The sequence below is a fragment of the Nycticebus coucang genome, chromosome 10 (assembly GCF_027406575.1).
Source record: "Nycticebus coucang isolate mNycCou1 chromosome 10, mNycCou1.pri, whole genome shotgun sequence".
Lineage (NCBI taxonomy): Eukaryota > Metazoa > Chordata > Mammalia > Primates > Lorisidae > Nycticebus > Nycticebus coucang.
In genome coordinates, this window is record NC_069789.1 from 111,880,972 (window position 1) to 111,904,595 (window position 23,624).

At 42.6% G+C, this 23,624-nt stretch overlaps 1 protein-coding gene across 2 annotated transcripts in view; it reads left to right on the top strand.

Moving 5' to 3' along the window:
- Positions 1 to 21,295, top strand: part of LOC128595857 (zinc finger protein 83-like) — a 30,770-nt gene extending 9,475 nt beyond the window's left edge. The window contains exons 3-5 of one of the 2 annotated variants that reach the window (XM_053604930.1): positions 3,735 to 3,821; positions 9,791 to 9,917; positions 18,614 to 21,295. In XM_053604930.1, coding sequence (XP_053460905.1) covers positions 3,807 to 3,821; positions 9,791 to 9,917; positions 18,614 to 20,604 — 2,133 coding nt within the window. In that variant the 5' untranslated portion in view covers positions 3,735 to 3,806 and the 3' untranslated portion in view covers positions 20,605 to 21,295. The remainder of the gene's footprint in view (positions 1 to 3,734; positions 3,822 to 9,790; positions 9,918 to 18,613) is intronic. The other variant, XM_053604931.1, reaches the window with a different exon arrangement.
- Positions 21,296 to 23,624: the final 2,329 nt, after the last annotated feature.

Sequence of the window (23,624 nt, forward strand, 5' to 3'; positions counted from 1 at the left end):
TGCCACAATGCCCAGCTATCTTTTGTTGCAGTTGTCATTGTTGTTAAGCTGGCCTGGGCCGTGTTCTTTTCCATCAGCCTCAGTGTATGTGGCTGGCCCGGTAAACTACTGTGCTACAGGTGCTGACCCTTTTTTTTTTTTTTTTTTTTTAAGAGACAGAGTCTCACTTTATCGTCCTCGGTAGAGTCCCATGGCATTACACAGCTCACAACAATCTCCCAACTCCTGGGCTTAGGCGAATTTCTTGCCTCAGCCTCCCGAGTAGCTGGAACTACAGGCACCTGCCACAACACCCGGCTATTTTTCTGTTGCAGTTTGGCCAAGGCTGGGTTTGAACCTGTCACCCTTGGTACATGGGGCTGGCACCCTAACCACTGAGCCACAGGTACTGCCCTGGTGCCGATCCTTTTATTTTGTTTAATTTATCTGTTGATGTTTTCAGACAGTGTCACCTGGTAGAGTACGCTGGCATTTCATAACTCAGCAACCTCAAACACTTAGGTCAAGAGATCCTCTTGCCTCAGCCTCTCCACTAGCTGAGAGTGGAGGTGCCCACCATAACACTTGGGTAGTTTTTCTGATTTTAGTAGACACAGGGCCTAACTGTTGCTCTGGCTGGTCTGGAACTCCTGAGCTCAGGGGATCTTCCTGCCTTGGCCTCCCAGAGTGCTAGGATTAGAGGTTTGAGGCACCAGGCTGGCCCAAAATTTCCTTCCTGAATCATTTGTCATTTGTGTCCATACTCTGCCTTTCCTTATATCTCATGGTTTAAACCATGACGTGTCTCCGTTTCCCCTATTACTCTCTGCCCTGAACTCTGGAATTCGTTGTCTCATTGTGTCCTCACCTCTCTGGTGGGCCAAGTAACAAGCATCTTCACCTTCATGAGTCTTAAGGGGACTTTCTCAGTTCTGTGAAGTATGTTCTACAGTCCTCATGTCTTGGGGCAGAACGACCCTGTGCTCCCTGGGGCTCATGGAACTTCTTTTCAAATATTTAACATGGTAACCATTATGTGAATTGTATTTGAATTATGCATGTTTTGAACCTGGGCCCTCTGAGTATAAAGTATAAAGAGAAATGTATACTTTCTATACATATCTCTTGACCTGTCCACATAAGGAAACACTGGCCCCAAGGAACAATTTTGTTATACTGTGTTATAATATGTAAGACATGGTAAATCTTGCTGTGTCACTTGAGCTAGAGTGTCATGGCATCATCATAGCTTACAACGACCTCCTTGGGAATCATGCCATGCTCTTATCTCAGCCTGCCTAGTACCTGGGAATACAGGTGCCCACCATGACACCTGGCAATTTTGTTCTATTTTTAGTTGAGACGGGGTCTCAGTCTTTTTTTTTTTTGGACAGAGTCTCACTCGATTGCCCTTGGTAGAGTCCTGTGGTGTCACAGGTCACAGCAACCTCCAACTCCTGGGCTTAGCTGATTCTCTTGCCTTAGCCTTTCGAGTATGTGGGTCTACAGGTGCCTGCCACAATGCCCGGCTATTTTTTTATTGCAGTTTGGCCGGGGCCGGGTTCCAGCCCATCACCCTCCGTATATGGGGCCAGCGCCCTACCCACTGAGCCACAGGCGCCGCCTAAGACAGGGTTTCATTTTTGCTCAAGCTAGGCTCAAACTCCTGAGCTGGAGCAATCCACCTGTTTGGGGCTTCCAGAATGCAAGGATTACAGGCATGAGGCACCAGGTCAATACGTTGTATCTTAACACTTTTTTTTTTGAGAGAGAGAGAGTCTCGTTGTATTGCTCTTGCTAGAGCTCTGTGGTGTCACAGCTCACAGCAACCTCCAACTCTTGAGCTTAAGCGATTCTCTTGCTTCAGCCTCCGAAGTACCTGGAACTACAGGTACCCACCAAAACGCCCAGGTATCTTTTTGTTGCAGTTGTCATTGTTGTTTAGCAGGCCCGGCAGGGCTCGAACCTGCCAGTTTTGGTGTATGTGTCTGCCTACTCACTGAGCTACAGGTGCTGAGCCTTAACACATTGGTTTTCTTTCTTTTTTTACTCTGTTGCCCTGGGTAGAGTGCTGTGGCATTATAACTCACAGCAACCTTAAACTCTTGGGCTCAAGCGCTTGTCTTGCCTCACCCTCCCAAGTAGCTGGGACTTTAAGCAACCACTACGACACAGTCTACCTGTTCATACGCCCAGAGTGCTAGGATTACTCGCATGAGCCACTGGACAAGGCCAAAAAATACTTGGTAATTGATTTTACTCAGGAGCAATGTCATGTGACTGGTAATTATTCCTGTGTGACAATCAAGAAACCTTTTACAACATCCTACATTATTTTGTGTTTTAAAACTTGTAATACTGGGCGATGCCTGTGGCTCAGTGGGTAGTGTGCTGGTCCCATATACTGAGGGTGGTGGGTTCAAACCTGGCCCTGGCCAAACTGCAACAAAAAATAGCTGGGCGTGGTGGCTGGTGTCTGTGGTCCCAGCTACTCGGGAGGCTGAGGCAGGAGAATCGCCTAAGCCCAGGAGTTGGAGGTTGCTGTGAGCTGTGTGATGCCATGGCACTCTACCCAGGGCAATAAAGTAAAACTCTGTCTCTGTAAAAAAAAAAACCTTGCAATACCTAGTGCAAGTGCAGATATGCAATACCTTGTGATTGGTCAACAACATTTGGGTATGAAAACCCAAGTTAATTCATGACCAGTCAAGAGTGTGTTCAGTGCATTCTTGTGTAAAGCAAAGAAAAACAGTACATGTTTACTTACAAGAGCTGGGGAAATACATCCTTTTGAAAGTTCTCTTGAGACACAGGAGATAAAAATGTGTGGGCCTGGGCTCTCCCAGCTCTGCTTACCCAGGACCTCTCTGGCCTCCTCAGCTTGTGTCCTGCTTGCTGGCTCTGCTCCAGCCACTTGGGCCTCTTTCCTTTCCCCATATTGCTCCTGCCTCAGGGCCATAATGGTGGATGTCTGTCTTTCTCACACTCTCCTGTCTGTTGGCTACAGGTAATAAGCACCCTTCCTTTGTTACCTGTTTGTTCCTGATGTCACCTTCTCACAGAGGACTTCTGTCCCCTATTTAGTATTTCAGCCACTTCCTCACCCCCACCAGGCCCCGATAGTCCATATAGGTTGAACTGTACATTTCTTTTGGGTCCCTCACCATTCACTGTCGGGATTGTGTTCACAGGTCTCCAAAGGGAAAGCAGAGAAAGAAGGTGGGAGGGATCCTGGCCTTGACCCTCTGAGTAGAGCTCAGGCCTAGTATCATATTAGAGGTGGAGGCTTTCCTCAAACACATCTCTCTAGTCCCCTTCCTCTCCACACAGTTAGGTTTGGAACCACCTTCAGTAATGGATCTACTGACTAAGTGTGTCCAGTCTGTGTCCAGCTCTGAACACAAAGGCTCTGTGTTCCCCATTGCTGAGGGCTGAGGTCAGTCTGTGATCACGGAGGGGTGAGGGCTTGTGCTCTGCTTGTGTTTTGGGACTGTGCCCTGGAGGGGAGCTCAGTGCAGCGCAGCTCCCCTCTGCTGCCCTGTGTGCAGGATGTTGCCAGGAGGGAGGCGGTATCTGGTGAGGGGGTCAGAGAATCACCAGTTTATCTTTCTTTTTTCTTTATTTTTAAATTTTTTTTGAGACAGAGTCTCACTATGTTGCCCTTTCTGCAGGGCATAGTCTACCCTATGTGAGTGGTTGTGTCACAGGGAGGAGGTGTGTTGGTTCTAAACAATAAGAGTATTTTTATTATTCAGAATTGACTTCTAAAGAATCCAGTTCATTTACAAGAAGAAGAAGCCCAGAAGAGGAAAGAAAAGGATTCAGAAATGGCTCTTACTCAGGTACAGTGATGTTCTCGTTGGGTCCTCTGAGACCCCCTCCTTTCTGAAATGCTGGGCATTGGACTTGCTGATCCCTGACTCTGCAGCGTCCACCCTGACGCGTTTGCTGCCACTCAGCCCTGCCTTCTTCCCTCAGTCCCTCTCCCCATGACCCAGTGACTTGAGTTTATGCAGAGGCTCCATTGGGCGGGGACCTGGGAAGGACTTCAGTTAGAGAGGGGATGTGGCCCCTGTGGTGTCAGTGCTGTGGGGCAGCAGGGACTGTATAGGGGCCACATCTGGGTGCACTGTCACTCTGTAGACCAGGATTAGAGCTTCGTCTAGAGAATCTACCCAGAACAGGTGAGATTTTTCCCTCATTATACAAAACTTGCTACTGTGGTCTTTTTGTACTTTTGAAAACCTGTGGAAAATGATAAACCTGTTCAAATATTTTTCAATTTATTGTGTTTATAATTTTCTTTATTTTGTGGAAGTGTATATATAAAATGGATGTTCATACTTTGCTCAATTTTCTTTATACTTATTTTAAGATCTATTTTATATCCTTAGGATTATATTCTTTATACATATCTTGATGTCTCTTTATAAATTCTGCATTTTAAAAATGTGAAACAGAAATCTTTTTTTTCTAATGCCACCTGGCTTTTCTTTTTTTTTTTTTTTTTTTTTGGCCGGGGCTGGGTTTGAACCCGCCACCTCCGGCATATGGGATCAGTGCCCTACTCCTTGAGCTACAGGCGCCGCTCAGCCACCTGGCTTTTCTTGTGCCTTTGTTTGTTTCATTTATCTTTCTTTGAAATTCCTTGCCTGATTACAAAATACTGTTTTATTTAGTCTATAGTTTGTTTTCTTTTTTTTAAAATTGAGATGGAGTCTCAGTATGTCGCCCTTGGTAGAGTGTCTTTGTGTCACAGCTCACAGCATCCTCAAACTCTTGGCCTTAAGGGATTGTCTTGCTTCAGCCTCCCACGTTGCTGAGATCACAGGTGCCCGACATAATGCCCAGCTGTTTTGTTTTTGTTGTCACAGTTGTTTAGCATGTCTGGGATGGGTTTGAACCCGGCAGTCCACTGTATGTGGCCAGCACCCTAACCACTGGGCTGCGGGCACCAAGCCTAGTCAAAAGTTTTATTGTGTAACATTTTCTTATGTTTCTGTTTAATTTGAATTATTATGTAGATCTTATTTTAGGTATTTAATGTCCTAAAGGGTTCATGTTTAGTTTGGTAAATCCCTCCATTTTCTTCTTTTCACAATTACGTTTGTTCTCCTTCAACGTGACACAGATTCATTGACACCCAAGTATTTTCCTTGTCTTTGAATGGCTCTGGACTTGTTGTCACAGAGGCCTTTACATATCCACATGTTCTGATGAGAATTGGGTTTGGTGGTCCTTGATCATGTCTTTGAGATGTCCTTTAGTAAAGTTTGTTGCTTTGCATCTTCACAGTTCAACAATGTTAGGTATATTGACATTATTCCACTCCATGTTCCTCGAACTTTTTTCCTCGATACTGGGAAACCGTATCCCCAGCAACACCAATTCCCCCTCTGACTTTTCCTTTCTCTGCCATCTTTCATAGTTTCTTTGTAAGAAGTTAACAACATTAAGTATTCCATAGGAGCAGAATCCCACACTATTTGTCTTTTTGTGACTGGCATATTATTCTCAGCATAAAGTCCTTGAGGTTCATCCATTTTGTAGCATGTGATAGAATTTCCTTTTTTTTTTTAAGGCTGAGTAATGTAGCAGTACATGCATATACTATATTCTCATTACCCCTTCATCTATAGATCATGTGCTCATTCCTTCCTCTTCTTGGCTCTTGTGTATGATGCTGTGATGAGCTTGGGTGTGCAGATATCTCACTGAGAGAAACCTTTCCATCTTTCACATATACACTGGTAGAAGTGGAGTTGCTGGATCATGTGGGAGTTGTATTTTGAATGTTTTGAGGCACCCCTTTCTGTGTTCCGTGGTGGATGTGCCATTTTACATTTGCAGCAACAGTGCATGAGAGTTCCCACTTCTCCACATGGGCATAGGATGTTCTGTTCTAATAGCTCAAGTATGTGGTCAAGTCTTTCTGTGGTGTTAATTTGCACTTGTCTTATATGATCAGTGATGATGAGCATCATTTCATGTGCCTGTTGGCCATTTGCTTATCTTCTTTATCTAATGGTCATGGAAGTCCTTTGCCCATTCTATAATTGGCTTATTTGTTGTTGTTGTTCTTTTTTTTGAGACAGAGTCTCATTGTGTCGCTCTCGGTAGAGTGTGGTGCCATCACAGCTCACAGCAACCTCAAACTCTTGGGCTATAGTTATTCTCTTGCCTCGGCCTCTCAAGACACTGGGACTATAGGCACCTACAAAGCCTGGCTTTTTTTTGTTGTTGCAGTTTTCATTATTGTTTTAGCTGGCCAGGGCTGGGTTTAAACCCACCAACTTTGGTGTATGTGTGTGGTACCTTAACCACTGTACTATGGGCGATGAGCCGTTGTCTTTCTTTTTTTCTTGTAATATTGTAGATGTTCCTCGTATAATCTGTGTATGAATCCCTGTCAGAGACATGATTTGCAAATCTTTCTTCCCATTCCATAGGTTGCCTTTCCCTCTTTTGGTTGATAACTTTAATGCATGGCAGTTCTTTTTTTGTTCAAATCTTATAGAAAATACCAAAAGAAGAAATACTTCAAATTCATTCTACTTGAGCTGGATATACCTGATATTAAAAATGGAAAAAATAGGGTGGCGCCTGTGGCTCAAAGGAGTGGGGTGCTGGCCCCATATACCAGAGGTGGCAGGTTCAAACCAGGCCCCAGCAAAAAACTGCAAAAAAAAAAAAAAAAGAAAATTATTGTTCAAATAATGTACTTTGGTCGAAATTAAATCCAACTTATGTGACAATTAGTCACTATTTTCTTTCTTTATTTTGTCTTTTCCTCACTCCCTCCTTCTCTGTCTGCTCTCCCCTTCCCCCAACGTGTCATTGTCATTAATTGTCCTCATATCAAAGTTGAATACATAGGATTCATGCTTCTCCATTCCTGTGATGCTTCACTAAGAATAATGTGTTCCACCTCCATCTAGGTTAATACAAATGCTGCAAAGTCTCCATTTTTTTAAATGGCTGAATAGTATTCCATGGTATACATATACCACAGCTTGCCAATCCATTCCTGGGTTGAGGGGCATTTAGGCTATTTCCACATTTTGGCACTTGTAAATTGAGCTGTGATAAACAGTCTAGTACAAGTGTCTTTATAATAAAAGTATTTTTTTTCCTTCTGGATAGATGCCCAGTACTGGGATTGCAGGATAAAACAGGAGGTCTAGGGTGAGTTCTTTGAGGTTTCTCCATACTTCCTTCCAAAAAGGTATTAGTTTGCAGTCCCACCAGCAGTGTAAAAATGTTCTTTACGGCGGCGCCTGTGGTTCATTGAGTTAGGGTGCTGGCCCCATATACCGAGGGTGGCGGGTTCAAACCCAGCCCCGGCCAAACTGCAACAAAAAATAGCTGGGTTTTGTGGCAGGCGCCTGTAGTACCAGCTACTTGGGAGGCTGAGGCAGGAGAATCCCCTAAGCTCAGGAGCTGGAGGTTGCTGTGAGCTGTAATGCCATAGCACTGTACTGAGGGCGGGCGACAAAGTAAAACTCTTTCTCTAAAAAAATATACAAAAGTGTTCCTTTCTCTCCACATCTGTGCCAGCATCTGCAGTATTGTGATTTTGTGATATGGGCCATTCTCTCTGGGGTTAAATGAGATCTCAGGGTGGTTTTAATTTACATTTCTCTAATAATTAGGGATGATCATTTTTTTCATATGTTTGCTAGCCATTCGTCTGTCTTTTTTAGGGAAGGTTCTGTTCATCTCTCTTCTGCATTGATGTATGGGATTGTTGGCTTATTTCATGTGGATTAATTTCTCTTATAGATCCTAGTTATTAAACTTTTGTCTGATTCAAAATATGCAAATCTCCCTTCCCATTGGGTAGGTTGTCTATTTGTTTTGGTTGTTGTCTCCTTAGTTGTACAGAAGCTTTTCAGTTTAATTAAATCCCATTTGTTTATGTTGTTATTGGCATGCCACGGCAGTCTTCTTCATGTCTTTCCCCAGACCGATATCTTCCAGTCTTTTTCCTATGCTTTATTTGAGGATTTTTTTTTTTTTTTTAATAGAGAAGGGTTTTACTTTATGGCCCTCGGTAGACTGCCATGTCATCACACAGCTCACAGCAACCTCCAACTCCTGGACTTAAGCCTTAAATTTAAGTCCTCTGTCCATCTTGAATCAATTTTTGTGAATGGAAAAAGGTGCAGGTTCAGTTTCAGCCTTTTACATGTGGATATCCAGTTCTCCCAGCACCATTTATTGAATAAGGAGTCTTTCCGCCAGTGTACGTTCTTGTTTAGTTTATCAAAGATTAGTGGCTGTAATGTAAGTTGTTGGGTTTCATTTTCTGGTTTTCTTTTTGATTCCAAATGTCTGTGTCTCTATTTTTGTGCCAGTACCACGCTGTCCTGATCACTATGGCCTTGTAGTACAGCGTAAAATCTGGTATGGTGATGCCCCCAGTGATGCATAGCAGTTTTTTATTTGTATATAGTTTATTTTGTCTGAATTAGCTTTTCTTGCCTGTGCTTTTGGTGTTATATTGCAGAAAGTCTTTCCAAGCTCAATGTCTTATGGTTTTTTTCCTGTTGGTACTTGGTTCAGTGTTTTTTTATTTTAAAGGGGTGCCCAATGTTGTCTACTATTTTTTTCTTAGAGTATATTCGGGGGTGTCCAACCTGAGGCCTGGGCATCACATGTGCATTATTTCAGGACTGTTTTGCTCATCTGTGGTGCAGGATTTTGCAAAAATCATTCACAGCCCTGTCTTTGCTCATCAGCTTTTGTCAGTGTTTGTGAATTCAATGGATGGCTCAATACAATTCTTCTTCCTCCGAAGTGTGGCAGGAAAAAAAAGGTTGGACACCCATATATGACACAGTTCTCAGTAAACTAGCAGCAGAGCTTTCTCTCCTGGGTATTATGTTGGTATATGGTATTTATTTATTTTTTATTTTTTGAGATGGAGTCTGAAGCTGTCACTCTGGGTAGAATGCAGTGGCGTCATAGCTCACAGCAACTTCAAAGTCTTAGGCTTAAGCGATTCTCTTGCCTCAGCCTCCTGAGTAGCTGTAACTGTAGACACCATGACAGTGTATGGTATTTAGCATAACGCCTAGCACAGGGAATTGTTCAGAAGCTTCAGTCACTGCTTTTGCTGACATTATCTCGGATTTTAGATTCTTGCCGTTCCTTAAAGGCACCATGAATATTGTCATATCTGAAGTCACCACTCATCCTAACTTATCTTGACACTCAATATTACTTTCTGTATCAAAAATAATATCTAGGCTCAGAGTCTTTAGCATAGTGGTTATGGCACTCGCCACATACACTGAGGTTGGCGGAGTAGAACCCGGCCTGGGCCATCTAAACAATGACAACTATAAGAAAATATAGCCAGGTGTTGTGGCAGGTGTCTGTAGTCCCATGTACTTGGGAGATGAGGCAAGAGAATCGCTTAAGCCCAAGACTTGGAAGTTGCTGTGAGTTGTGACAGCACTGCACTCTACCAAGGGCAACATAGCGAGACTCTGTCTCAAAAAATAAAACTAAAAATAAGAAATAATATCTAACACATGTACAGATAACCCTGCATTGATGTTATTATTTTTCAATTTCCTAAATAGTTCACAAGAATGAAAAATATCCTGTAGGGGATATTAGAACCTTCAGTGGAAGAGTATAATAAAACAGAAGGAAAGAGTTATATGCTCAGATATACTTCGTTTGGATTTGTAGGAACACTCACCTCAATGAATCTATCCTCTCACCTCTGCTTCTCCTCTTTGTGTAAATAAACATAAGAGCTCTACCTATAACCCTTTGGTACAATGTGTTTTCATTTCAGAGGCGTTTAACATTCCGGGATGTGGCCGTAGAGTTCTCTCAGGAGGAGTGGATGTTTCTGGACCCTGCTCAGAGGACTTTATACAGGGACGTGATGTTGGAGAACTATAGGAACCTGGTCTTCGTGGGTGAGGATTACTTTTCTCCAGAAGTTAGGGTCTATCCTTGCATTCCTTTCTATTTTTCTTTATTTCCTCTTGGAACCCCCTGCATTCTTGACTGAGATCAAAGCTGTATTTATTCAGAAATGAAAAGCTTCTCAGTGTGCCATCTGGACCTTACCTATCCCATTGTATATATTATATGCACCCTTTACCATACTAGAGCTGAGGTATGCTGGAACCACAAGCCTTTTTTTTTTTCTTTTTTGCAGTTTGTGGCCCAGCCTGGGTTTGAACCCGCCACCTCCGGCATATGGGGCTGGCGCCCTATTCCTTTGAGTTACAGGCACTGCCCCCACATGCCTTTTTTTTTTGGAGACAGAATCTCACTGTGTTGCCATTGGTAAAGTGCTGTGCCATCACAGTTCACAGCAACCTCAAACTCTTGGGCTTAAGTGATTTTCTTGCCTAGTAGCTGGGACTATAGGCACCTGCCATGCCCGACTAGTTTTTTGCAATTGCCATTATCTTGGGCTGGATTCGAACCCACCAGCCTCGGTGTATGTGGCCGGTGCTGTAACCACTGTGCCAAAATCACATGACTTTTTAAATAGCCAATTCTGTATTCTGTACCCCTGTGTTCTTGGTTCAGTGGTTTTGGGAAGTCCTTGGGACATCAGCATCTTACATTGTTCCCTCAAAATTCAGAAGTCGATGTTTAGTGGATGAATTTCTGAAATATTTCCCTTAATCTCTCTGTAATGTCCCCCCTCCTACCTTCACGTGGACCTGAGATTTAGAATCGCACCAGGACTTGATGTTCATTTATTTTTTATATCCATGACCAAGAATCTCTCCTTTTGACCTAAGTGTTGTATGTATGTTGGAGCAAGGAAGAGGCTGTGGACTCAGGAGAGTGAAGTGGAAATAACATAAAGCTCCAGATGGGTGAGAAAGTATCTGTGAACTACAATAAAATTTTCTTTTTTTTTAAATAGACAAAGTCTTAACTTTGTTGCCCTGGGTAGAGTGCTATGGTATCATAGCTCACAGCAACCTCACTCTCCTGGTCTCAAGGGACATTCCTGCCTCAGCCATCTGAAGTGCTAGGACTATAGGCACTCACCAGAAAAGCCCCACTAGTTTTTCTATTTTTAGTAGAGAGAGGCTCTCGCTCTTGCTCAGACTGGTCTGGAACTTCTGAGCTCAAGCAACCCACCTACCTCACCCTCCCAGAGTGCTAGCATTATAGGCGGGCACAGCTCACCTGTCATAAAATAATATCCTAAGTTCTGCCTGCTGACCAAATGGACCCCACTCTTTGCCAAGAGGACCCAGAAATACCCTGAAGTTGAGTTTCTGGCCCTGAGAAGGAAAGTGAGATCTTCCTCAACATGCTCCCCCTTCTCTTCTTGAAGATATTCTTTGTAGGTGATGCATGTGGCTCAAGGAGTGGGGCACCAGCCCCATATACTGGAGGTGGTGGGTTCAAACCTAGCCCTGGCCAAAAATAAAAAAAGATATTCTTTGTACCTCATCAACAGGCCTGTGGCTGTGCAAGATAAAACTTAAACCACATTTGTATGTCATAAATTTACTTAACTGGTTCCCATTTCTTTAAACAATTACAAATCATAGAATTTCTTTTTTTTTTTTTTTTCTTTTTTTTTTTGAGACAGAGTTTCATTATGTTGCCCTCAGTAGAGTGCCATGGCATCATATCTCACAGCAAACTCCAACTCTTGGGCTTAAGCTATTCTCTTGCCCCAGCCTCCCAAGTAGCTGGGACTATAGGCACCTGCCACAATGCCTAGCTGTGTTTTTGTTGTAATTGTCATTGTTGTTTGGCAGGCCCGGGCTGGATTTGAACCTTTCAGCTCCGGTGTATGTGGCTGACATCTTATCTGCAGAGGTACAGGTGCTAAGCCCAAATAAATAAATTTCTAAACCCACCTATAAGTACAATGGCCCACTTTGAGATGTCCATCCTTTTCACTCCAATCCTATGTACGGCTTCTATGTATTGATTTATGTCTTTACATGTCTTTCCTCTCTTCCTGACATGTCTGACACGTAAAATTGAACTGTAACCCTGCCATGGGGAGACTACTTGCTCAAGGCTTCTTGGGTTATGGTCCCACATATTTGTCTCAGAATAAACCTCTTTACATTATTTGCATCCTTTTCCTTTGGCGTATCAAGGGTGGTAATGGGTCGGAGTTCCATTGGACAGAGAGAAAGTTGTGCCATTAAATAGCGTTTGGGAATCTCTCCTTGTGCCAAAGAGTTCTATGATAAAGTGAGACTCTGTCTCTACCAAAAAAAAAAAAGTTTAAATCCTGTGAACTCTGAACAGCAGCCTTTGTTTGTCACTCTGTTCGTTGTACATGTAATGGTTTATTTTTTCGCCCTATGTTGAGGACAAAGGCAAGTCTTTATTGTGATGGAGAACACGTCGTCTAGCTTTAGTGAACTTTTGGTTCTCTTCTCCATTTATGGCACATGAGGGGCTATTTCCAAGGATCTCTTTCCCCTGTGGTATATCCTTCTGTACTTGATTCCATCTGGTGTTCAGTTCTCTGTTGTCAGGGTTAGATCTAAGGCCTCCATAGACCTGACACCTTGCTCTATTTAGGTTCCTCCCCATTTCCAGTACTTAGAAGACCTAATCAGGATGTGGGCAAACAATGGCTGCTGTTTCTTTGCATCTGGGGTCAGGAAACTACACGAGCTGTCTGCCGTCCCATCTGCATGTTCATATGTATCTGAGATAGGAAAGAGCCACAGTGTTTTTTTTCTTCTCTAACACACTGCTCATCACACAACACCTCTTTTCTGGTCCCCAAAATGGGTGGAGATTTCTCTCCTCCCACAGCCAATTTTCTGACCCACATCATCTGCGTGTCCTGTAATTGAATTTAGTTGTGACCTTATTTACCTGGAACTAGAGGCCCATACCACAGGTTAAGGGTCAGGTTCCCAAGACTGCCAGTTGCAGGCAGTGAGTTGTCAGCTCTCCTTCCTGCCTACAAATCAATGTTACTATGACTCCTCTGGTTCTACAGATGTGTTACAGTGGCTCACAGAACTCAGGGAAGCACTTAGGTGTACTGGTTTGTTGTAAGGGATTTTTCAAAGGACACAGGTGAACAGATGAAGAGATTCACAGGGCAAAGCTCAGGGGAGAGGGCCGAGGAGCTTCATGGCCTTTCTGCGGGCACCGCCCACCGAGGAACCTCCACGTGCCCAGCATACAGAGGCTCTCTGAGCCCCATGGTGAGGGATTTTTACAAAGACTTCATCATGTGGTTAGGAGCAACATTAGCTCAGTCTCTAGCCCCTCTCTCCTTCCTAGGGGTTTGACTTTGGGGTTTTAACATTCCAGGCTTCTCATTACGGATGTTGTACTCATTTGCCACCTGGAAGAACCACTTCAGGCATAAATCACATGGTGATTTATTACACCTGCGCAGGTGGGTCACTGCCTAAAGGCGAACGGCCATGAAGAAGGGAGCAGGGTGATTTTTATACTCTTTTTGTGCTATGTGGCAAGCCAAGCCAAAACAGAAGCAGAACGTGGCCATTTAGCTCAGGGGTGGGGTTATAGTCAGGGGGCTACAGCATGGCGATTGCATGGCAGCTGGCATGGGGCCACCATTGTTTAGCTATTGCTAGGGGGTTGGGGTAAGTTCTGTTGCTAGGAGTTCTTGGGAACTCAGGGAACTTCCTTGTACTGAAACCTGTTCTCAGAATTAAACCAAGTTGGCGTTTGAGACATGCGGGGACTCAGGCTAAGACGGGCCTTTAGGGGTCCTTTTGCTGGGTATGACACGGCCTGGTCTTTAGACCAGCCCCTGACCAGGAGATCACCAAAGTTGCCTTCTTAGAACAAATCACACTCCTGTTACCCAGGAAATTCCATGTGATCAGAGGTTCTTTGTCAGGATGTGGGGTAGAGACCTATAAATGAATTTCTTCTTTTTTTAGCCATTCCTCAGTTCTACTTTCTCTACATGTCCTTCTTGTGTGTAGAAGGGGACTAGGTTGGCTTTTTGAGATTGTTACTCAGCAGAACAGGAAGATCTGGTATTAGAACATGGAGCATCACTCAGTGGAATGATGCCTCTGTTTCTCTTGTCTTCTGTAAATTGTGTAAACTTCTGCTGATTTCCTTTATACATTCCCATGTTTTAGAAATGAACTTGGTTTTTATTTAATCAGTAGTCCCATATTTTTGTGACACTCTTTGTGTTCTTTGCTTTTTATCAACAGGATATGGAATTGTATCAAGGAATGACAGTTCAAGGCCGGGCATGGTGGCTCATGCCTGTAATCCTAGCTTTCTGGGAGGCTGAGACATGTAGATTGCTTGAGGTCAGGAGTTTGATACCAGCCTGAGCAAGAGTGCCACCCCATCTCTCCTACAAAGCAAAAAAGTACGTTGGTGTTGTGGCGGGTAGTCCCAGCTACTTGGGAGTCTTAGGCAAGAGGATAGCTTGAGCCCAGGAGTTGGAGGTTTCTGTGAGCTGTGACACCATGGCACTCTACTCAGGGTGATATCTGTCTCAAAAAAAAAAGAAATGATTATTCACTCACATATTTTAGAAGATTTCCTTCTGTAGTGCAGAGGGTATGGCTCAACAGAAGTGACAGATACTGCACAACTTTCTTTTTTTTTTGTAGAGACAGTTTCACTTTGTCATCTTCAGTAGAGTGCCGTGGCGTCACAAGTCACAGCAACCTCCAGGTCCTGGGCTTAGGCGATTCTCTTGCCTCAGCCTCCCGAGTAGCTGGGACTGTAGACTCCTGCCACAACGCCAGGCTATTTTTTGTTGCAGTTTGGCCAGGGTTGGGTTTGAACCCACCACCCTCAGTATATGGGGTCTGTGCCCTACTCACTGAGCCATAGGCACCTCCTACTGCACAACTTTCTAATTATTCCCTTACAACTGTTTGATCTGAGTACTTAGTATTAAAGTTTCTTACATTAAAGTGTTTAAATAGGACTTTTTGATATCTTAAAATTTGCTTTTTTTTTTTGTTAGTTTACTGTTTTTTTGGTTTTTTGAGACAAGAGAGTCTCACAGTTACCCTTGGTCAAGCTCAAGCAACCTCAAAGTCTTGGGCTCAAGCTATCCTCTTGCATCAGTTTCCCAAGTAGGTGAGAGACTGCAGGAGCCCGCTACAACACGGAGCTACTTTTTCCACTTTCAGTAGACACAAGGTATCGCTCTTAGTAAGGCTGTTCTCCTCAACTCAGGTGATAACCCACATAGACCTCCCAGAGTGCTAGGATTACAGGTGAAATCACTGCACTGAATTTTGTCTTTCTTTTTTTGGAAATAAAGTATTTTTGTGTTGCCCAAACTTGAGCAACATGACATCAGCCTCGCTCACACCAACCTCAAAGTCCTGGGTTCAAGTGTTTCCCCTGCCTCAGCCTCTCAAGTAACTGGCACTTCAGGCACACATCTAATTGTTAAATTACTGTCGTAATCCCGGAAATACCATTAACTTGACTTGCCAACATTTGTTACTTAAGGTACATTGAGTTTTCCATAGGGTGTTTTTAATTTCCTAAACATAATTTGTGGATATTGTTTTCATTTTATTTTTTCTTTCTTGGAACAAATATATTCTAATAATTATTTTTTCTGGATTCATCATGTTTGTTTTGATATACTAAATTAATATTTAAGTATCTAATCTTTGTTGGAATGTTTTTTTTTTTTTTGAGACAGAGTCTTACTATGTCAACCTCAAACTCTTGGGCTTAAGTGATTCTCTTGCCTGAGAGTGCTATGGGCACCCACAACAGCGCCCTGCTATTTTTTTATTGTAGTTTTCGTTGTTTGGCGGGCCCCAGGCCTGGTTCTAGCCTGCCAGCTGTGGTGTGAGGCTGCACCCTAGCTTCTGGGCTACAGGCGCCAGACATTTTGTTGGAATCTTACCACATTTCTTATATACTTCGTGACCCTTATATGCTTCGTGACCTTCTCAGCTATTTTTTTTTTTTTTCTTGAGACAAGAGTCTCACTATGTCCCTCTGAGGAGAGTGCTGCAGTGCAGCATCACAGCTACCTCCAACTCCTGCGCTTAGGCGATTGATTCTCTTGCCTCAGCCTCCCAAGTAGCTGGGACTACAGATGCCTGCCACAACGCCTGGCTATTTTTCATTGCAGTTATCATTGTTGGTTAGCTGGCCCGGGCCAACTTCAAACTCTCAAACTTTGGTGTATGTGACTGGCACTGTAACCACTTTGCTGCAGGAGCCAAGCCTCTGCTATAGTTTTTTTTTTTTTTTTTTTTTTTTGGAGACAGAGTCTTACTGTAGAGTGCTACAGTGTCTGCTGTTGTTTATATCACCTGTATTTTCTGTATCATTTCCTGGGTTTTGGAAGATGCATTTTTTTATTTTTTGTTTTTTGGGGGGGAAGTTTTGTTTTCGTTTTTCTCTGAGCCCCAGGGAAATAATCTTTTCTTTTGGGTACCTCTTTCTTAACCATTCTGTCCTTAGGAAAGTGTCCCATCCATTCCTCCTTCTACAACCACCATGCATTTCCTTCCTCTGACACTACAGTAGTGCGTATGTGTGTTTTCTTTTTTCCTTTTTTTTTTTTTTTTTTTCAGTTTCTGGCCAGGACTGGGTTTGAACCCACCACCTCCAGCGTATGGGGCCAACGCCCTACTCCTTTGAGCCACAGGCTCCGCCCTTAAGCCATTCTCTTGCCTCAGCCTCCCAAATAGCTGGGACTACAGGTGCCTGCCACAATGCCTGGCTATTTTGTTGTTGTTGTTATTGTTTAGCAGGTCCCAGGCCGGTTTCAAACCCAGCAGCCCCCAGCCCTGATGTATATGGGTGATACTGTAACCTCTGAGCTGTGGGTGCCAAGCCAGGAAGTTGTATTCTTGAGGTAACACAGGAATACTGTTTTGTTCCTCATTTTTGTTTCCATCTGAATTTTTTTATAACTGTCACCAGGTCTCTGTCAACCCACCTCTTTGTGCCATCTTTCTGTTCTCTACTTCTGTTCTGTTGATGTTCCTGCCACTTCCTTCCAGTGGGTTTCTGTGCCACTGGAGTATCTTCCAGTGCAAACCATTCCCCACTGGGGCTCATTTGCTTATTTTCTCCTAAATGTTACAAGTGTTCTCCTGGCGTTATCTGTGAAGTCAAATTGATTGAGTGATTGATTATTTGATTGATTGACAGAGTCTCACTCTCTTGGCCAGGCTAGAGTGCCCTAGAGCTCAAGGGATCTTGCCTGAGCCTCTCATGTAGCCTGGAGTACAGGTGCCCGCCACAACACTGAGCTAGTTTTTCTACTTTTCTAGAGACAGGGTCTTGCTCTTGCATTAGCACAGGCAATCTACCTGTCTTGGCCTCCCAGAGTGCTAGGAGTAGGATTGCTGGTGTGAGCCACCTGGCTGGGTGTAATAATTTCTTTTGAGAAAGAAGTTATTGTGGGTGTCTTTGGGTTACGTGAAGTGGGACATGGTTGGGTTTCTTAAAGTGGTATGTCCATTTCTTTCCTTCAATTTGGGATGTTTGGGAAATTATTTCTTCAAATGAGTTCTCAAATCCTCTTCTCTTAAGTTTCTCAAAATACGTATATTCATTTGATGTAACATAAAATATGTCTGTGACTGCATACCCATGTAAAGACGTATAATATATTTAATGTTTTAGTAAGCACATGGAGATTTAGCATATTACTTTTTGCATTCCTGACCATACCAGTTTTGACAAGACCCCTTCCCGCCAACACTGCTCTCCCCATGTAAACCTAGTTGCTTACCATTGGCAGACTATTGCAGGACACTCCCTATGTTGTTATTTTCACTGATGCCTATATCAGGATATAACCTGGGAGATGACTTACACACCAATATCCATGAAGCATTACTGAATAATCCTGTTGGCAACACAGCCGAGACCTTCTGTGTCTCTCGAACTGTTTCTTCCTTTGCTCATCTGTTTCCTATGACCTGTTGTTTCTGGTACTGCTTGGAACAAACAGTGGCTTCTAAGAACGTGTGTGACCCTGCACATCCTGGGTCAAGTCCTGTTGTTCTCATTGAATGTGCAAATTGGAGTTAGATGCATAAATGCTGTGGACCTGCTGATTTCACATAAAACATAATTTATCTCTTGGTTCCGCTTACAAGTTCGTGCTGGTTGCTGGCTAAGAATACTGCATGGTATTTGTGAAGACTGCTAAATTCTGCATAGGACCTCAGCATATGAACTTTGACCAACATGAATGTTCAAATCATTCAGTTGCCTGAATTATGTTGTATAGAATCGTATTTCTCAATTTGTTCCGAGTAATGTTTTCTGTGACCCTAGTTCATACATTTTCCAAGTACAAATACATCATTCCCTTCAATCAGTGAACACACTTGTGCTTTCAGCCCATTGCAGTGCTTTGCCTGCAGGGTAAAAATACTCTACTTTCAGGATTAACATGGGTTTTTGAGAGGTCTTTTGCTCACAGATTGTTTCATGTTAGCCTTCCCTGCCTACTCTTTTGAATTACATGTAATCCGCTTTTCTATATGTATATAAAAAAAGATTTCTATTTAATAGTTAGGAAATTGTATGTTTTATATCTCTGTATGCTGTGCCAATGCTACTGTTGATATAATGTCGTATATTTCAACAGGAGGTGTTTAATGACTATCTGTAATTCATCAGAACTGTGGTTCTTTATATCTTGTAGGTATCTCTACTTTATGTGTGATAAATGAATGGCCACCTGCAGAGAGCAGTAGTACAGAAGAAATATCCCCCACAGTGATGTTAGAAAGGAAAGAAAACCATGACATTGAAGACTTTTGCTTTGAGGAAATCCAGAAGAATATACATAACTTTGAGTGTCAGTGGAGAGATGATGAAAGACATTGCAGTGGAGTCCTTATGACCCTTCAGGGAAATCTCCCTGGTAGGAGAGATCAGCATGATAGGAAGGATTCAGCAAACAAGCTTGTTAATAATCAGCTGGGATTGAACACCCCGTCTGATATACCAGAAATGAAGCTTTTGAAGATTGCCGGGAAAATTTTTGAATGTAATCCCATGGAGCCATCTGTCAATAGTGATTTCTTGATTTCCCCATCCCACAGAATTCCTGCTGTGAAACCTCACTTTTCCCATGAACGTGAGTATGATCCTAAGGATTCATCATTCCCACAAGGAGACAAACCACACATCATGACAGAACATAACAAAAGTTCTGATTGGGAAAAGACCTTTAATCAAGGCTTACATTTGAATATTCAGGAAAAAATGAATAGGGAAGGGAATCGATTTAAATGTGATATATGTGCCAAGGTGTTCAATAAAAAGTCAAGACTTAGAAATCATCAGAGAGACCATGCTGTAAAGAAAACTTACAAGTGTAATGAATGTGGCAAGGTGTTCAATTGCATTTCACAGCTTGTACAGCATCAGAGAACCCATAGTGGAGAGAAAGCTTACAAATGTAGTGAATGTGGAAAGGTATTCCATGAAAGTTCCTCTGTTGTGGAACACCCCAGAATTCACCCTGGAGAGAAACCTTACAAATGTAATGAATGTGAAAAGGTATTCTGCATAAGTGCATCTGTTACAGAACATGAGACAATTCACACTGAAGAAAAACCTTACAAATGTAATGAATGTGGCAAAAAGTTCAGTCATAAATCCTCCCTAATACCACACTGGAGGATTCATACTGGAGAGAAACCTTATGAATGTAATGAATGTGGAAAGGTATTTAATCATATTTCAAACCTTGCAAAACATCAGAGAGTTCACACTGGAGAAAAACCTTACAAATGTGATGAATGTGGTAAAATGTTCACTCGTAAATCATCTGTAGCACATCACCGGAGGATTCATACTGGAGAGAAACCTTACAAATGTAATGAATGTGGAAAGGTATTTAATCGTATTTCATACCTTGCAAAACATCAGAGGATTCACACTGGACAAAAACCTTACAAATGTAATGAATGTGGAAAGGTATTTCGTGAAAGTTCAGCCCTTGCATGGCATCAGAGAATTCACACTGAAGAGAAACCTTACAAATGTAATGAATGTGGAAAGCTATTCCGTGCAAGTTCAATCCTTGCACAGCATTGGAGAATTCATACTGGAGAGAAACCTTACAAATGTAATGAATGTGGAAAGGTATTCCGTGATCGTTCAGCCCTTGCACAGCATCAGAAAATTCACACTGGAGAGAAACCTTACAAATGTAATGAATGTGGAAAAGTATTTAATCGTATTTCACACCTTGCACGACATCAGGGAATTCACACTGGAGACAAACCTTACATATGTAATGAATGTGGCAAAAGGTTCACTCGTAAATCCTCCCTAGCATATCACTGCAGGATTCACACTGGAGAGAAACCTTACAAATGTAATGAATGTGGAAAGGTATTTAAGCATATTGCGCACCTTGTAAAACATCAGAGAATTCACAATGGAGAGAAACCTTACAAATGTAATGAATGTGGAAAGGTATTTAATCGTATTTCAAACCTTGCACGACATCAGGCAATTCACACTGGAGAAAGACCTTCCAAATGTGATGAATGTGGCAAAGTGTTCAGTAGCAAGTCATCCCTTGGAAAGCACTTGAGGATTCATGCTGAGAGAAACCTTACAAATGTAATGAATGTAGAAAAGTCTTCAGTTGAAATTCACACCTTGCATAACATCTAATAATTCATACTGGTTAGAAACTTTATAAATGTAATAAATAGGAGAAAGTGTTCAGTCAGTATTCTCAGCTTGCAAATCACTGGAGAGTTCATATTGCAGAGAAACCTTATAAAGAATGTGGGCTTCAGTCAAAATTCATGTCATACTGAAAATTCTTTTTTCTTCTAATCTTTTTTGGTTTTTTTATTAAATCATAAGTTTGGATTGATGCATTTATTGCGTTCAGTGTACTGATTTGATATACAATGTGAAATGCTTACATGGAACTGATAAACATCCATCACAATTAGTCTCTCCTTAGTTCTGAAATGTACAGTAGCATCATGTACAATGGGTGAGATCCCTCAAATACTCTCCCTCCCGCCTCCTCTCTCCCTATTCCCTTCTACTTTTTGGAGTACAGTTATGTTTTACCATTCATATGAATGCGTAGGGGATTATAGGTTGATTTCATGTTAGTATTTAGTACATTGTATACTTTTTTTCCGTTCTTGAGATACTTTACTAAGAAGAATATGTTCCCGTTCCATCCAGGTAAACTTAAAAGATGTGAATTCTCCCTCTTTTTTTGTGGTTGCTTAGTATTCCATGGTGTAAATATACCACAGTTTGTTAATTCATTCATGGGTCGATGGACATTTGGGCTGTTTCCATGTGTTGGCAATTACTAATTGGGCTCCAATAAACATTCTGGTACAAATGTCTTTGTTGTTAAATTATTATTTTAGTTCCTTTATTCTCCAGACTTCTTTCCAAAAAAGCCTTATTATCTTGCATTCCCACCAATAGTGTAGAAGTGTTCCCTTCTCTCCGCATCCACACCAACATCTGTAGTTTTGGGATTTTGTGATGTGGGCTAAACTTCTGGAGTTAGATGGTATCTCAAAGTGGTTTTGATTTGCATTTCTCTGTTGATTAAGGATGATGAGCACTTCCGTTCTTCATCAAAGAAGTTTCTGTGCAAGTCTCGTCCCACATAGAAATGGGATCATTTGTTCTTATTGATTCGTTTGAGTTCTGTGTGGATTCCAGTTATTAGAACTTTGTGGGAAACATAACCTGCACAAATTTCCCATTGTGAAGGTTGTCTGTTTGCTTTACTTACTGTGCTCTTGGCTGTGCAAAAGCTTTTTAGTTTGGTCAAATCCCAGTAATGGATTTTGGGTATTGCTTCAATTTCCTGGTGTGGGGGATTCCTCCTCATAAAATATTCTCCTAGGCCAATTTCTTCAAGTGTTTTCCCTACACTCGCTTCTAGTATTTTTATAGTTTCATGTCTGAAGTTTAAATCTTTTATCCAGTGAGAATCAATTTTTGCTAGTGATGAAAGTTGGGGGTCCAGTTTCAGTCTTTTACAGGTTGCCAGCCAGATCCCAAGTAGCTGGGACTACAGGTGCCTGCCAAATTCCCGGCTATTTTTCTGTTGCAGTTGTCATTGTTATTTAGCAGACTTGATCCAGGTTTGAACCCCCCAACTTTGGCACATGTGGTTGGGGCGGTAACCAGTGTGCTAAGGGCACTGAGCCCAGGTATAAGATCTTACTATCTGCAAAGAGTGGGAGTTTGATCTCCTCTGACCCTATTTGGATACCCTGGATCACCTCTTGCCTTTTTTCAATGGCTAAGGCTTCCATTACTATGTTGACTAGCAGTGGAGGAAATGGGCATCCTTGCCTAGTTCCTGATCTGAGTGGAAATGTTTTCAGTTTTACTCCATTCAATATGATATTGGTTGTGGGTTTGCTGTAGATGTCTTGCATCAGTTTAATAAATGCCCCTTCTATGCCTGTTGTCTTAAGTGTTATGATCATGAAAGGATGCTGGGGTTTGGGGGGGTTTGTTTGTTTATTTTGAGACAGTCTCACTATGTCACCCTTGGTTGAATGCCGTGGCATCACATCTCACAGCAACCTCCAGCTCCTGGGCTTAGGCAATGTTTTGTCTCAGCCTCCCAAATAGCTGGGACTACTGGCACCCACCACAACACCCAGCTATTTTTTTATTGCAGTTTGGCTGGGGCCATGTTTGAACCCGCCACCCTTGGCTTAGAGGACTGGCGCCCTACTCACTGAGTCACAGGCGCTCCCCAGGATAATGGATATTGGATATTATCCAAAGCTTTTTCTGCATCAATTGAGAGAATCATATGGTCTTTGTTTTTTATTTTATTTATTTATTTGTCACTTTTTTAAATTATTTTTCTTTGTTGTTTGAGATAGAGCCTCAAGCTGTTGCCCTGGGTACAGTGCTATGGCATCACAGCTCACAGCAACCTCTAACTCCTGGGCTGAAGTGATTCTACTGCCTCTGCTTCCCAAGTAGCTGTGACTACAGGCGCCTGCCACAAAATCTGGCTACTCTTTGGTCACAGCCGTCACTGTTTGGATTGCCCAGGCTGGGTTCAAACCTGCCAGCTTAGGAGTATATGGCTGGTGCCTTAGCCACTTGAGCCACAGGTGCTGAGCCTGTTTTTTATTTTATTGAAGTGATTTTTTTTTTTTTTTTGTAGAGACAGAGTCTCACTTTATTGCCCTCAGTAGAGTGCCGTGGCGTCACACAGCTCACAGCAACCTCCAGCTCCTGGGCTTAGGCGATTCCCTTGCCTCAGCCTCCCAAGTAGCTGGGACTACAGGCAACCACCACAATGCCTGCCAATGTTTTTGTTGCAGTTCGGCCGGGGCTGGGTTTGAACCCGCCACCCTCAGTATATGGGGCCGGCACCCTAACCACTGAACCACAGGCACCACCCATATTTTATTTATAGATTTGTGTATGTGGAACCAACCGTATAACCCTAAAATAAAACCAGCTTGATCATGGTGTATAATATTTTTTTTTGTTTGTTTTTTAGAGACAGAGTCTCAGTTTACCGCCCTTGGTAGAGTACTGTGGTGTCACAGCTCACAGCAACCTCCAGCTCATGGGCTTAAGCGATTCTCTTGCCTCAGCCTCCAGAATAGCTGGGACTACAAGCGCCCACCACAATGCCAGGCTATTTTTGTTGTTGCCGTTTGGCCGGG